Raw genomic sequence first — 17,292 nt, 5'->3', positions numbered from 1 at the left:
ATATATATTTATTTGTCATAGTTATTATTTTAGGAAAATTTTTAAATTTTTATACTTTTATTTTAATTGTTTGTGTTGCATTGTCTCTTCAGATAACTGTTTTAAAATTTTCTATTCCTTCGAACTGAGCATTTTAAATATATTTATTAATATAAATTTTCCAGAATTTGATTTTATTTATTTGAATTGCGTTCCTTTCCGAAGAATATTTTGTAACCCAGACTGTGATGCATTTGAAAACTGCATATATTAAAAGAGAAATTACAGTAAAGCACAGTTAACACGCCTTTCAATGTTCCGTTCAGAAAAGAAATATATAAATAAGAGAGATGTATAATGGACATTTTAACATAGGATGACTTGCATACACTGCTTTAAACAGTTTAATCATTGTGCCCATTGCTTTACACAGTTTTATCCTACATTTGGTTTCTTAAAATGTTATTCATATTTTAGTCAAATATTTTATTTTTGAAATCGCAAGAATCAAATATCATAAGATTAAAGTTTTAAATTAAAAAAAAAGTAGAAATATTAAATTTTACGCAAAAATTTATTTTTTATTTTCTTTTTCTTCAGGCATTCTACTTTATTCTTGCTCTTTTTCTTTAGGCATTCTGCAAGTATATTAAAAAGTATCCAACTTTTCGAAATAATCTTGGTATTTCTGACAATCATTTTAAATAAAGTTATTGCCTTCCATTTCATAAAGGCCCACAAACGGCCGAGCGGTAGAGAGTCGTTGAACACTGGTAGTTCACTCAGGGGTTCGAATCCCGGTAAACGGGCTGGTTACATGGGCGTTTTCGTGGATTTTCTCATGTGTACCATGTATGCTAGCTGGTTTCTCTTAGAAAGTTCATCACGAAGTATTTGGTCAGAGCCTTTATCAGTCTTTAGAGGCTAAACCTTTTGAAGGTATGAGATGAAAGGAAAGTCTGGTTTCATCAAGAGGTTTTGGTTTATTTAATTATGCCTAAGGGAAGGGATGCCTTCGTGGAGGACTTTCTAAGGGAAACTGGCTCGCATACACGTTACATATGGGAAAAACCACGAAAACGCCCATGCAGACAGCCCGTTCGCGAGATTCAAACCTCGGACCGAACTACCAGTGTTCAGCGATTTACCGCTCAGCCGCTGTTTCATCAGGAGGAAAAAAAAAAACGTCTTTAGGTGATATCCACATACATCACTGGATAAACTCCTGAATCTTCAAATAATTCGACTGAGAAAATTATGGGATTCTCCATTTATGATATGATATGATGTTCTATAACATAATTTAAATTTATACAACCATATAGTCTACAACCAGTCGCTCTTCACTTTAATCTGTAATGATATCGTTTTTGTCTTTTCTGTTAACACAAGCTCAATTGATGGTATTTGGTGGTGGTGGTGAACACGTCCAAGTGTTTTCTCTTTGAACACCTAAATTCTTTGAAGTATTCTGAAGGTATATTCAAAAGCGTCCGACTTTTTGAAACATTTTTGACAGCCAAATTTCCCTGCAAATTTTCGCTTACTTTTCTCCCTAATTTTCTTCTTTCCTTCTACAGTTATTTTCAGTGCTCACACAAAAAAATTAAGATTTTTTGATTCCTAGACTTCCATAAATTTTGCATTCTTGTCAATTTTTTTAAAATATCAATTGCATCAACTGCGTTTCAGCTGAAGACAGCTTTTCTAGACATTTTAACTATAAACAAAGTATAGAGCAAAGTACAAAGCATAAATATTTTAATTAAAAGATTTTTGCTAAATGACAAAGAAATAAAACAGTCCAGCAGGGTTTATTCTGTACCACAAAGTGACCCGATTCTTATATCGGCTGAAACAATCTAAATCATATTAAAGATCATGTTTTTTTTTTATACAATCTATAACGCGAGAGAAAAATTAGCTTCTTAAAACATTCTTTCTACGAGGATTAATATAAAATATTATATTTAAATATATATATTTTTAAAGCTGGGACTTGAACCAAACTTTCAGACTTTTAAAGTTTAATTTACATGGTGATTATAATTAAAGTTCCAATTTGAAATGGTCATAAAAGGAAAACTACTGGACCAAATGTTATCAAACTTGGGAATCGTGTAAAGGAGGTTATGGGAATTTATTTTCCGCGGGGAAAAAAAAAAAAAAGAGTTAAAAAACTCACCACCAGAGGAAAAATGGCGCTGTATACAATATTGGTAAATGAAATAAGACATGAAAACATCTGTTTAAAATATGTTTAATAGTTTCCGAAATGTGTTACAAAGCATGTTCAATGTAGCGTCCAGCATTTTCCGAGAGCAAGTTAAAACCTGTTACTGCATTCTTAACAGCAGTTCTTAGCATATCAGGAGGAATGTTACGGAGATGTTTAGAATATCACCATAAACAGTGCTTTTGAGATAACCCCATAGCCAAAAGTCACAGAGATTGAGGTCTTGTGGGAAGAACGGAATTATCGGCCTATAAGACGTTCATTCGTGAAATGTTTCCTAAGTAACTGTGCGACACACGTGAGGTGAGGCCCAGCCCTGCGCTAAAAATCGTAGTATCTAAAATGCCATGTTACTGCAGTTCCATGCAGTTCATGTATCACGAAACATTTTAACATTGACTCTAAGTGAGCTGCAATCACAGTGGTCCAGCTGTCGCCTGCTCTTCAGAGAAAAATGGTTCAGTTATAAAACTAGCTGTCATTCAACATTAAACGGTGTGGAATGACTGCTATGTAATCGAATGCAGTAGGAGAATGCAATGGAACTAGATAGATAACATAAGGGATTTCTTTGGCCCACATCGATTAAAAGCGTTTTGAATCAGTATCTTCATATTTTAGTGCCGAATTCAGGCTTCAAAAATTACAAATTAGCGATCTGTAAGAAAATGATTTCCAGATTGTACGCACTTGTGCTAGTGATTTGCGATCTCACATTTTCTAATCGCTAATTCGTGGTTTTCACGGACGAATTTCTCACTTACACGGATGGCGCACTCGACTTTTATCGAATTCAACGCTTTTAAATGGTAATTTGCTTACTTCAAAGTTTCTTAAGGGTATGCAACATGTTAAACCCGTGTAACAAAAGGTTAAGTTAGATTCCGACCCATATTTCGTTTAACAATATTGCATACAGCGCCATTTTCTCCTGGTGGTGAGGTTTCCAACTTCCTTTTTTTCGCGGAAAATAAATTCCCATGACCTCCTTTACACGGTTACCAAGTTGGATAACATTTGATCCAGTAGTTTTCCTTTTATGACCGTTTTAGTGTGGAACTTTGATTATAACCACTCTGTATATTATTAAATTTTAATTTGAAGCTACGCGTTATATGTATACCATGCGTAAGATTTTCGCTTTCATGGAAAAAATAAAGAATCGAAGCAAATACACTTAGGATAATGGACCAAAACTAAAAAAAATTTCCCCTCCTTCCGAAAATAAAATATTGAAACTTCGACCTTGAATTTATTGGGTTATCGAAATATTTAATTTGACTTATCTTCTGAGTCCTTCAGACAACGATTCCGTCAAAAATTCCGAATTACTTAAGCTAAAGTAAAAGATTTAGTATATACAGTCAAAAGTCGTTAATTCGGACACCCATAATTCGGAATGATCTATAATCCGGACATAAAAACTAAAAACTTTCTGCGCATGCGCCGTGTTGACACATGCGCAGAGGCGTTCACGCGTGCGCGTAAGACCTTTTACGACTGCGCATATGAGTGTGCGCAAGTGCAGAATACGTTTTCGCGTGCACATTTTATGTATAATGGACGTATAAGCTAAAATTATCTAATTATCTATTTCAGTTAATGTTGATGATTGCGTTGTTCCTTAATTTTCGAATTGCATCCGGCTTATTATTTTTTGCAGACTGTAAGAGCAATTTTATAAAAGTAAGCTTAAACTTTCGATTATATCAAATAGAATTTCCGATATATATTTGTTAATATGTAAAGGATCTAAAGCGAAAGTGTGTTTTGAAATCCGAAATCTGTTTATCAATTTCACGCTGCTCGGCGGCGGGCGCGTAATGAATTGGAAGTTGATTTGTCAGCACTATCCTTATCTTCAGCGCAGATGTTTTTATTTTATTTGGCTTATAATTCCTTACCAAATGTAGTATTTCATCTCGATATGCTCCGTCTTTGATATGATTTAAAACAAGTTCCTCGTCATTATAATTCGCTTCCGATAGCGAAGAAAAGTGACAGAGGTTATTGAAAACAAAAAAATTTCGATTGACAAATTAGTCGGTGTTCTTGACACAGCAATTATAGGACTTGAACGGCGGAACTTTGTAACTGAACAAGAAATTATGTCTGTTTAATAGAATTAAAGAGAAAGTATTATCACATGAAACGAAGCAAAACTTAAACAACTTACATTGAAAGAAATGTTTAATAAAGTAAACAAATAAATATTAAGCTTTTTCTTTTTGCAAATTTTGATACCCTTTAGATCATAATTGTTCTTTATTTCATAAATTACGGTTTCATATTTTTAATTTTAGAATTTCTGCATGCCATCTTACGAGATTTAAACTGATGATCTATAATCCGGAAAAATCGATAATCCGGAATCGCCGAAGTCCCGACGAGTCCGGATTAACGACTTTTGACTGTATTCACTGTATGTCTACACAACCACCGAACTTCTATTAATTCAGTCTCTAGAGGGTTGTATGTTTATATCATAATTTGACTTTTATAAAAATGATTATTCTAAATCTTATGTTTCTATAAAAATATACTGTGCTTTAAAAATATGTATCAGCCGCTCTTTCAGCCACTTCAAAATCAACAGTTTGTTTTTAGAAATAAATTATGCAGTTACTGTCATAAAATTCAAATAAACATCAAACAAAAATTCTCAGTTTTAGACAATTCGATTTAAACGAAGTAAAGCAGCAGACGATAAAACGCCGAAGGTAAAAATTTACTCATACAAAAATTTACTCTTATTTTTTTTTTTTTTTTTAAGATATAGAGAAATTTAAAAAAAATAGTTAAAAATTTGAATAATATCATATATAATTTTAAAAAATAGCTTTAAATATAGTATTAATAAATATTTATTACGCATCATTGAGGGGAAAAAATGTCATATAATTAATTCTCCGTAAAATTTTACTTGAAATTTAAGGTTAAAAATAGCTGTGGCAGTTCAGTGTAACAAAAATCCATAGACCACATTTGGCGTTATTATCGCTCAAAAAAAGATGCCAAATTTCAAAACGCGAAAATATGTAAATTCGTGTATATCTTAGAAAATTTTGAATAAAAAAGCCTAATTTTTTGCAGATATGCTTAAAAATACACCTACTTTAAGATGATGGTAAAAATTTTATAGGTTATAATTCAAAATTTTTTTCGAAAAATTTATAAAAATTATTTTAAAATAGAAATTTTAAAAATAAAACACAAAAAATGGGTAAATTTTATTTGGAATGAACCTAAATTTCGAAATGTGAGAGAAAAAATCAAAAAAGTTTAATAAACAAAGAGATATTAATAAATATTTGCCAAATTCAATTAACATTGAGGAGCTAAAATTTTGAGAGCTAATATTTTAAAAACTACTCGTACGATTTTTACAAAACTTGGTATTCTGGCATAATTTGAGTCGTAGAATCGAAATATGGAAAAAAATTGGTATGTTATTTCAGAAAAAGTCCGATTTTGTGTCAAAATACCTATGTTAGAATAGTGCTATATATAAATCTAATATATATCCTAAGTCGCGCTTTCGAGACATGAAAAACGCAGGTTGAATTTTGTCAGTCGGCCCAGTCGAACGGGAGATATAGCACTGTCCCGTTTTTTTTTTTTTTTTTTTTTTTTGAGCAGTGTACCATTATTTACTTACATGTTATACAAAAATTGACAGGGAGAAATTATGTGAATAGTTTAATTTCTAAAGGATGTGATTGCAGTAAGAACGAAAGAGATGAAAAGCATTCATGAATAAACTTATGACAACTATCACAATCACACAGACTTTCACAATATTTTTTATTAAAAAAAAAGGTACTCTTCTGTTATGTATTTACCTATGCGTGTGTGCATACAATCGCATAGGTACACTGCTCAAAAAAAAAAGGGGGGGGACAGTGCTATATCTCCCGTTCTACTGGGCCGATTGACAAAATTCAAACTACGTTTTTCATGTCTCGAAAGCGCGACTTAGGATATATATTAGATTTATATATAGCACTATTCTAACATAGGTATTTTGACACAAAATCAGACTTTTTCTGAAATAACATATCAATATGTTTCCATATTTCGATTCTACGACTCAAGTTATGCCTGAATACCAAGTTTCGTAAAAATCGTACGAGTAGTTTTTAAAATATTAGCTCTCAAAATTTTAGCTCCTCAATGTTAATTGAATTTGGTAAATATTTATTAATATCTCTTTTTTTTATTAAACTTTTATTATTTTTCCTTTCACATTTCGAAATTTAGGTTCATTCCAAATAAAATTTACCCATTTTTTGTGTTTTATTTTTTAAATTTCTATTTTTAAATAATTTTTATAAATTTTTAGAAAAAAATTTTGAATTATAACCTATAAAAGTTTTACCATCATCTTAAAGAAGGTGTATTTTTAAGCATATCTGCAAAAAATTAGATTTTTTATTCAAAATTTTCTAAGATATACACGAATTTACATATTTTCACGTTTTGAAATTTGCCATCTTTTTTTTGAGCGATAATAACACCAAATGTGATTTTTGGATTTTTGTTACAGTGAATTGCCACAGCTATTTTTAACCTTAAATTTCAAGTAAAATTTTATGGAGAATTAATTATATGAAATATTTTTCCTCAATGATGCGTAATAAATATTTATTAATACTATATGAAAAGCTATTTTTTTAAAAATTACAGATGATATTATTCAAATTTTTAACTATTTTTTTTTAATTTCTCTCTTTCTTCTTCTTCTTCTTCTTTTTTTTTTTTTTTTAAAATAAGAGTAAATTTTTGTAAGAGTAAATTTTTACCTTCGGCGTTTTATCGTCTGCTACTTTACTTTAACTTTGTTTAAATCAAATTGTCTAAAAGCAAGAATTTTTGTTTGATGTTTATTTGAATTTTATGAAAATATTTTATGACATTAACTGCATAATTTATTTCTAAAGAAACTGTTGCTTATGAAGTGGCTGAAAGAGCGGCTGATACTGTCATCCATATTTTTAAAGCACAGTATATTTTTATAGAAACATAAGATTTAGAATAATCATTTTTATAAAAGTCAAATTATGATATAAACATGCAACCCTCTAGAGACTGAATTAATGGAAGTTCAATGGTTATGTAGAAATGATCTGCAGCTACTTAATGGCTGGATAAGTCAGTAGCTTCTGTGGACAAGTAGAAATAATTATATAAACGACACACAACATTCTGGATTCAATTAACATCGAGGATACGATGTTTATTAAATTAATTTAAGAAGTTTTAAAACATAAAAAATCAACTCATTTTTTATCCTAAAATTTATTTTTGTGCGTAGCGTATTTTCATTATATCCTTAAAATTCTAATTTAGAATGTAATTGTCAAGAACTGAATCCTAATCATCAATAATATAATAAGTAATTATTACGGTTATTAATAAATCCTTCTTATAATGTAATTACAAATATTTCAAAAAACTTTGTCTGAATGAAAATATTTTTCTATGCAAATATTTTTAATTTTATATTAATCAAGATTGCACACGATATTATTTATTTGCACTTCAATTTTAACCGTCAGCTCTAGTAGAAGTTACAAATCAATTATATTTAATTAAGGATTGGATTGGATTGGATTATTCAATTATGGCAAAGCACACGAGGGTTATCTGCCTAAAGGGAGGGATTTCTTCGTGGAAGACTTTCTAAGGGAAACCAGCTGGCATACACGGTACACATGAGAAAATCCACGAAAACGCCCATGTAACCAGCCCGTTTACTGGGATTAGAACCCCGGAGTGAACTATCAGTGTTCAGGGACTTTACCACTCGGCCGTTTGTGGGCCTTTATGAAATGGAAGGCGATAACTTGATTTAAAATGGTTGTCAGAAATACCAAGATATTTCGAAAAGTTGGATGCATTTTAATGTACTTGCAGAATACCTAAAAAGAGCAAGAATAAAGTAGAATGCCTGAAGAAAAAGAGAAAAAAATAAATTTTTGCGTAAAATTTAGTATTTGTAATTTTTTTAAAATTTAAAACCTTTAATCTTATGATATTTGATTCTTGGGATTTCAAAAATAAAATATTTGACTAAAATATGAATAACATTTTAAGAAACCAAATGTAGGATAAAATTGTGTAAAGTAATGGGCACAATGATAAAACTGTTTAAAGCAGTGTATGCAAGTCATCCTAAGTTAAAATGTCGGTTATACATCTCTCTTATTTATACATATCTTTTCTGAATGGAACATTGAAAGGCGTGTTAACTGTGCTTTACTGTATTTTCTCTTTTAATATATGCAGTTTTCAAATGCATCGTAGTCTGGGTTGCAAAGTATTCTTCCGAAAGAAATGCAATTCAAATAAATAAAATCAAATTCTGGAAAATTTATATTAATAAATATATTTAAAATGCTCAGTTCGAAGGAATAGAAAATTTTAAAACAGTTATCTGAAGAGACAATGCAACACAAACAATTAAAATAAAAGTATAAAAATTTAAAAATTTTCCTAAAATAATAACTATGACAAATAAATATATATAAAGAAAACTATTTGAAAAAATAAATAAATAAACGCTGCACCGTTATTGACGCAGCTTGAATAGGTAAATAGAAATTTTTAAAACAGTTATTCGAAGAAAAAAATGCAACTTAAACAATTAAAATGAAATTCGAAAAAGAAAAAATTACTTAAAATAATAACAGTTATAATAAAAAATATATAAAGAATATTATTTGGAAAAAAGAATGATGGTGACTTTTTTTCCTCTCACAGGAAAGGAAACAAGGTTGCCATATATTAAGACGTTCGCCAAGTGAACTATTCTTGGCGCAAACTGAACAAAAAGTGCCAACATAAATTTGTGAATTTCTCCGTAAATTTCGCTCCAAATTTTACAAAATTTCATATTTAGGCGTAATTTGAGTCGTGGAATCGAAATATGTAAAAAAAATTGGTATGTTATTTCAGAAAAAGTCCGATTTTGTGTCAAAATACCTATGTTAGAATAGTGCTATATATAAATCTAATATATATCCTAAGTTGCGCTTTTGAGACATGAAGAATGCAATTTGAATTTTGTCAATTGGCCCAGTAGAACGGGAGATATAGAACTGTCCCATTTTTTTTTTTGAGCAGTGTATGTACATATATGCTTGCATACATGAACACATACATCCAAATATATATGCATACATTCAAACATTACTAAATCTTCACCTTCAAGAACCATTAAAAACATCAGATCTCTGTCTTTCTCTCTTTTCCCTTTTAGTTCTTTACTATTATTGCTTCATTAGTCAGAGTCTGTGCACCCAAATTCCATAAGCTAATCAGTTAGTAGAATGAAAGCACTATGTGGAAGAATCCATTTTAAAATTTAAAGCAGCTCTCTTTCTGATCATCTTAAAGAAGGAGAACATTACGTAAATATTAAAATTTTTTTCAAAAACTTGTGTTGCAAAACTGGGGGGGGGATATATGAGTGAATATGGTATATATGAGTAAATGTGGTATATATTTAAAGTCATTTTAAGTGTTGGAAATGAATTTTTAGTGTTCTACAAGATGTTGCACCATGCTAGAGTATTTCCATGCGGTTACAAATGTGATATATCTAAGGTACAATATTAAGTCCGAGATCCGGACTCGTTGGGACTGCGGGAATTTTGATTTGGAATTTTTCTGGATATTTGATCATCTGTTTAAATCTAGTAAAATGGCATGTAGAACTTATGAAATTAAAAATATGAAACTGTGATTTCCTGATTTGGAATTTTTCTGGATATTTGATCATCTGTTTAAATCTAGTAAAATGGCATGTAGAACTTATGAAATTAAAAATATGAAACTGTGATTTATGAAATAATGAAGCATTTATGATCTAAAGAGTATTAAAATTTACAAAAAAAGCTTAATATTTATTCGTTTATTTTATTAAACATTTCTTTCAATGTAAGTTGTTGAAGTTGCTTCGTTTTTTTGTGCTAATGTTTTCTCTTTATTTCTATAGACAGACATAATTTCTTGTTCAGTTAAAAAGTTCCGTTTTCAAGTCCTCTAATTGCAGTGTCAAGCATTCCGACTATGTTGTCAGTCGAAATTTTTTCGTTTTCAATAACCTGTCTGTCACTTTCTTCACTACCGGTAATGATATTTTCTGGATCTAGAACCATACTACAGATTTCACTGTCCATTAATTGATTCATGGTTAGGGTTTCATTACAATTAAAAATTTCTGTTATATCATCTTCATTTATTAGTGCTTCTCTATATTTCGTTATGAAATCCATTACCGTAATTTCTGGAAGAAACGCTGCGGCATTTACGTGTTTAAAACTTAAATTTTCAGCAGGTGCGGCATTTCTACCCATGCGGCATTTAGGTGCACTAAAAATAAAATATTTCCTATGATGGTCATTGTACATAGTTTGGATGGCCTTGTCATTGTGCATAGATTGGTGCTGTTCCCACACAAAAGACCACTCAGTTGCTTTTTGCGAACATTATTTTGTTTACGTTATTTTCCTTGAACGGACCTACATGCCTTATTCACCCTAAACGAGATCTCAGAACAATAACATTCTTCCCCCTTTCAAATCAACATTCTCATCAGTTTGAATAGTCTCTCTCCTCTGCCATTCCATGAATCTTCCAGGACCCATCCTCTTTCCACCCCTGCCTTTTCTGCAATTTTTTTCAAAGGCGGACACGACTCCACCTGCCTCGCAATAATGAACTCTGACGTATTTCCCCTTCAGCATGAATGGATTTTTTTTGGCATTCTGCCAAATACAGATCCCATCAGTTAGGGTACAAGTACTTGTTGGATAGTTTTTAATTAGGGAGCGGAAAATTTTTGAAAATGTCTCTAAACGGCACAGAAGCTATACATTTCTTACCTTTAATTTATTTTTGAGTTATGGTTTCATTTAATGCATTTTTCTTAACTGGTATGTCATATATCAGGACTTAGGTTGAGTTTTTGCATCTATACGGCCCACGACGATGTCACGCTCAATTTAATCTATTGCGGCGTTTACGCTGATGCGGCGTTTCTGTGTAATTTTAATTTTTTTCCCGCCATTTTTCTCGAGTGCGGCATTTACGCTGATGCGGCCTTTCTTCCGGAAATTATGGTAATTGGAAAATTTCACATTTTGTTTACGCTATCAGAAAGCCTTTAAATTCGAGGCTATTATCGTCATCATCCTACCATGAAATAGGGGAACTAGCCATAAATTATGCCAAGCACTTTTTAAAGTATTTGGAGACACATCTTCCCAAGGTCTTGTGATGCTCCATACAGCAGATTTTATGCTAAAGTATTCTTGAATAGTCTTGTCATTATTTAGAAATTTAACATGTATTTTAAAAATGGTACTTTATATTTGCATTTTACCAGCACGCACACTATTCTGATTTCAATAGGCTGAATGATAGACATACGGTTTGGAGGAAAGAATAATACGGATACATTATCTTTTACTAAAATTTAATTGAAGTGTGAACCAAACAGTTATTATACATTCAGGGCAATTTTTGCATCATCAGGTAAACCAACGAATTCAAATGTTGCCAAGCCTTGGGGGTGAGATGATTTTCAAACCAATCATTCATTAGTGCGTGTGTCACCATGTTGTTTTTTTATTTGCATGATATATAACAAGGAAAATCTTTACTCCTTTAAATGCTCGAGTTCGTGCATATTTTTTCTAATTACGAAAAGTTTACTCTTATGCATTCCTGCAGCATCTGCGCTTGCTAAAATTGTTGGTCTCACTTTGGAATCTTTGACACCAGTTAGAGCCTTTTCTGTAGAGGTTGCTAAGGCGTTTCATGGTTCCAGTTTGCAGCCAGAAAAGACCAGTTTCATTTGGTTTTCACTATTAACGAGTTAAATGAATTCATCTGCAAATAGCTCAGCAGCTTCACTATCAGTTGAAGCACTAAAACAATGGCCACTAGCTTTCCACATTGCTCTTTTTCACTCGTGGTTGCCAGATCATTCTAGTTAAACAATACGCTTAACAGATCTAGGTGCCAATTCACTTCTGCTTTAACACGAATAACTAATTTAATAAAAAATAATTTTTTTCATAAACTTAAGAAATATAAACTAAAGGAAGTAAAAATGTACGAAATTTAGCGAATCATTTTCACCTAATTAATAAAAAAATACTTATTGTACCCTATACTATTGTCTATATTTATTGTATGTTTTTTATGATCCGTATGTAAGTCGTCCCCCGTAATTTAGCTTCAGAAAAAGTTCCCAAAGTTCTTGGCTTATGTGTGAAAATATCCGGCAATGTTTATTTGCTTCTTCTTTTCGTGCATAAGATTTATATTCTTAGACGGATCAGCCTTCTGTACGAAATTTTCCGTCTATAATGATGAGAAGGTTACACCACATTAACATGAGACACTATAAATTTCTTAAGAATTCATATTAAGAATAGGGTGGTTTAAATACTAAATTGTGTATTTTATCAACAGGAGCAAAATTTTAATTTTGTTCCATGGTGATTTTTAAATTTGGTTAACCAACCTGTTGAATATGTGCATTCATTTTTTAAGTTCATTTCTTCATGAAATATTTTGACTTCAGCCATTAGCATTGGACCAGTCAATGGTACGCCTTTGCTCTGAAGCTGTCTGACCATCACTTTTAGCATAACGAATAATTTTGCAATTTAATTTGTTAAATTTTTCCTGTTTTTATTGCAATGTGTCAAAATCGGCAAAAAATTCAAAAAGTTCCTTTTTCTGTTTTCTTATGTCATATACAATTGATTTTTCCATGCCATACTCCTCCAGATTTTAAGGTGCCCACCAGCGGCCGAGCGGTAAAGTCGCTGAACACTGGTAGTTCGGTCCGAGGTTCGAATCCCGCGAACGGGCTGGCTGCATGGGCGTTTTCATGGTTTTCCCCATGTGTAACGTGTATACGAGCCAGTTTCCCTTAGAAAGTCCTCCACGAAAGGCATCCCTCCCTTTAGGCAGATAGCCCTCGAGGCTTTGCCATATTCACATACACACACACACCAGATTTTGAGACAAAAATACCTTTATCCATCAATGAACATAGAAACATACTGTCACTTTGTAGATACTGTTGGCAACTCCAGAATTATTTTGGCATAATTGAAAGTTCAAACTTTAATTTTCAAAAAAAAATGTTGTAATAATAACAACCTGTATAAAATAATGAGCTGAATCAATTCAGAAAGTTAAGAAACTGCACAATCTGCTATATTAACTGAAATTCCTTGGAATCAGTAAAGTATAATTTTAGCCTAGCTAAATAGCGTCCGCTATACATTATTGGTTATGTATCATGAGATTGGCGACGGAAGACAAGTTGTTCCGCTAAATCTTGTCTTGCTTCTCTCATGCACTGAGACAATTAAGCTTGAATTATATTATTTTAGTTATTTATTATACTTACGTCTATTTCTTGCACATGCTTAAGGCTTATTTGAGTTCTGAATAAATAAATTTCCAGTCCTTAAGGCTTATGGAGGACCAGCACTAGATATTTTACCGCTTGATGTAGTCTCTGCGGGTCCTGAATTCTGCTACCAAGTGCCTCTTTAAGTTCTAAATTTTTACTGCGTCTAAATTTCGGGTTCCAGTGCTTTCCCTAAATTCTAAAAATTTTCTCATCCCTGAATTTTGTTGCTGGGTGTTTCACTAAATTCCAAAAAAAATGTCTTCCTAAATTCGATGATACGAGCTCTGGTGCCGGTTCTGGGTTTATGTGAAAACAAATAAGTTATTTTTAATTCAAATAGCACTAAATGTAACCTTTTAGGGTACTTTTCTGTTTTGCCGGTGCAAGCTAATAAAATCGCCAATAATGGTACAGCTAATGCCAAACGGAATATCCTCGCTGGTGTAACCTTTTGCACCTCATTTTCAAAACAAGTAGCAGCCATTTCTTATCAGATTGATTGTTTCTTTCAATACTGGCATACAATTACATAAAAGTTTTACCGGATAGTTCAATTTTATGCTTTAAGGCCATTCGCAGTAATTGAATCAATTAGGATGCAATCACAACACTCACCTGAAGGCAAAAATATAGAAAAGGCAAAGTCAAGGGTTAAACTCATCAATCCTAATGAGAATGCACTAGCAAAGTAAAGCACTGCAGTTTTATATAATTTCTGAGTAAGCTATTCGTACAAATTGAAATAATTCTTGCTTAATTAATAAATTTAAACTTGTATTCCAAATTAAGATTTAACTCGAAATTAATGTAGATAAATTCTGAGAGAACTAGACTTTTGTAGCGTAGTTTGCGTGAGATGAGATCACTTGGGGTCATGTGATATGAACCGGCGAATCAGGATGTGGAACTGTGATAGTATAGTAAATTATTAAATTAATGTCTTTTTACAAATTTTTTGTCTTTATTTATTGGATTTTTACAAAATTTTAAACGATATTAAAATGTTTATGCCTTCAAAATAAAACTAACATTTGTTAACATTTTTTATGTGTATATTGTATGTTGGCGCCAATGAAGTCTGCTTGGCGAGATTTGTGCCGGCGAAGTGGAAAAGTACCCCTTTTGGTTTATAAGTGTCATGAAAAAAATCTAGTTTTAGCATATGGAAAAAAATTTTTGTTAAATTTTTCTCGTCAACATTTCTTAGAGGATTTAACTTTAATCATCGCCAAGCAATAAGGTAAACATAAAAGGTTACCATACTCTTTGTTATTCAATTACTAATATAAAAAAATTGTTTAGGCGTTGTTGCATGAGTCATTATTCAAGTTGTCAAGTGCTGATAAACATGCGGTGATGGATGCAAATAATAAATAATGATTCGCCAGGTTGGTGTCAGGAATATAATATATTAATAGTGTAAAATCAGCGATGTCTCTACTTAGAATGTTTCAGTTTAAGATGTATGCAAAGCAGATACGCAGCTACAGAGCCAAATTATTGATCACACAAATTAATGCTAAAATAATTGTTTCTTCAATAACGAGATATTTTATTTAATGCCAGAGTGAAATTAAGAATCGAAACTCTCCTCGTGTTTTATAACGGAAGAGAAAAAAATTAAGTGCGCATGTGTAAAGCATACAAAAAAAAAGTTGGTGGTGGCTTTGAGGTCCAAAGCATATGGAAGCATATGGAAAAAAATTTTTGTTAAATTTTTCTCGTCAACATTTCTTAGAGGATTTAACTTTAATCATCGCCAAGCAATAAGGTAAACATAAAAGGTTACCATACTCTTTGTTATTCAATTACTAATATAAAAAAATTGTTTAGGCGTTGTTGCATGAGTCATTATTCAAGTTGTCAAGTGCTGATAAACATGCGGTGATGGATGCAAATAATAAATAATGATTCGCCAGGTTGGTGTCAGGAATATAATATATTAATAGTGTAAAATCAGCGATGTCTCTACTTAGAATGTTTCAGTTTAAGATGTATGCAAAGCAGATACGCAGCTACAGAGCCAAATTATTGATCACACAAATTAATGCTAAAATAATTGTTTCTTCAATAACGAGATATTTTATTTAATGCCAGAGTGAAATTAAGAATCGAAACTCTCCTCGTGTTTTATAACGGAAGAGAAAAAAATTAAGTGCGCATGTGTAAAGCATACAAAAAAAAAGTTGGTGGTGGCTTTGAGGTCCAAAGTTTAGATCATTCTGGATATTCGACGTCTGGATCTCAGACTTTGTACTGTTTTTAATTTGTAGTGTGATATATTTTATAAAGAATTTCTGTGCATTGCCTTATATTATGTAAATATCATATTTATAAACATTTTAATTTATTCAATGGTGAAAGTTATTTATTTTATTAATTTTAATATTTCTAATTTTTAGAGAAGGATACTCTTGATGTATGGGTGAATGGAGAAAAAATGGAAACAGCAGTATGTCTTATGCATATTTATTTAATTATCTCTCTTAATGATGTTTATTTAGTGTTCACTAATCTGTAATACTTAATCATGTTGAGTTTGTAGTACTCAGCTCTTTGAACGATGTCAAATTTGCTTCAATGTCACTAATGTTCACAGATACTTTTGTTTCAAATACATTTGATGTTTTCAGGAGGTTTTCTACAAAATATTACATAATGTTATATTTTGATTGGAGTAAACAATATGAAACAAAAACAAATCTTTATTGTGACAAATAAAAAGTACTGAAATAATCAAGTATATATTATTTAACATCATATTTGTAGTAATACGAACTGCATGACTGTTATATTGTAAATTCAGTAACCAAATCTATGTAATGTGATGCTGTTTCACTGATATCCTCACCATTTTGACAATGTATTATGCTTATCGTTTTGGGAGTTAGTGATAAAAATAACTGTACATCTGTGTTATGGAATAAGATCAGTTGTATTATGGAGCTTTTGTTCTTAAATGAAAATTATGATATATCCCGAAATTCAGTATACTGGTCATGTTAAATAGTGAGAAGGCATATGTGGTTAAAATGAGGTTTAGAATAAAGTTAAATTTTCTCAACATGCTGAAAATCATATTAAGAACAGACATATTAGACACCAGCATAACAGGTACATCAGATTTGTGTACCATTTCCATCTGCAATTGGGTCTACCAGTGTCCGAGCAGTAAAGTAGCTGAACTCTGGTAGTTCAGTCCGAGGCTTGAATCCTGCGAATGGGCTGGCTGCATGGACATTTTCATAGTTTTCCCCATGTGTAATGTGTATACAAACCAGTTTCCCTTAGAAAGTCCTCCATGAAGGCATCCCTCCCCTTAGGCAGATGGCCCTTGAGGCTTTGCCGTAGTCACATAAAACAAAACAAAACAAAACCATCTGTGATCAAGATACAAATATGGAAATCAGTATGTTGGTTTGACATCTAGAAAATTATCAATAAGAATTGCTGAGCATAAGTTATGTAGAACCTCTGTGCCAATTAATACAATAAGAGATAATGTAAATACTCCATAAAGCATTGATTGCTTGAAGCAAAGCTAAAATCATCTACAAACCCATGAACAAAAGAAGCCAAAAAAAAAAAAAAAAAAAAAAAAAGAAGAAGAAGAAGAAGTGTTAGAAATCATTAA

The 17,292-nt window shown here is 31.5% G+C and overlaps 1 protein-coding gene across 6 annotated transcripts in view; it reads left to right on the top strand.

Moving 5' to 3' along the window:
* The window catches only part of LOC118188334 (fas apoptotic inhibitory molecule 1), a 54,456-nt gene that overhangs the window by 26,792 nt on the left and 10,372 nt on the right, over positions 1-17,292 (top strand). For all 6 annotated transcript variants that reach the window (XR_015042779.1, XR_015042778.1, XR_015042780.1 and 3 more), the window contains one exon: positions 16,061-16,110. Coding sequence is in view for 3 of the 6 variants with exons in the window: in XM_085822663.1 (XP_085678789.1) it covers positions 16,061-16,110 (50 nt within the window). In the remaining 3 variants the exon portion in view is untranslated. The remainder of the gene's footprint in view (positions 1-16,060; positions 16,111-17,292) is intronic.

The sequence above is a fragment of the Stegodyphus dumicola genome, chromosome 8 (genome assembly GCF_044657685.1).
Source record: "Stegodyphus dumicola isolate Sdum_Otavi_A_Nest chromosome 8, ASM4465768v1".
NCBI classification, from domain to species: domain Eukaryota; kingdom Metazoa; phylum Arthropoda; class Arachnida; order Araneae; family Eresidae; genus Stegodyphus; species Stegodyphus dumicola.
Note: the sequence above shows the minus strand (reverse complement) of the source record. Positions and strands in the feature narration are given on the sequence as shown.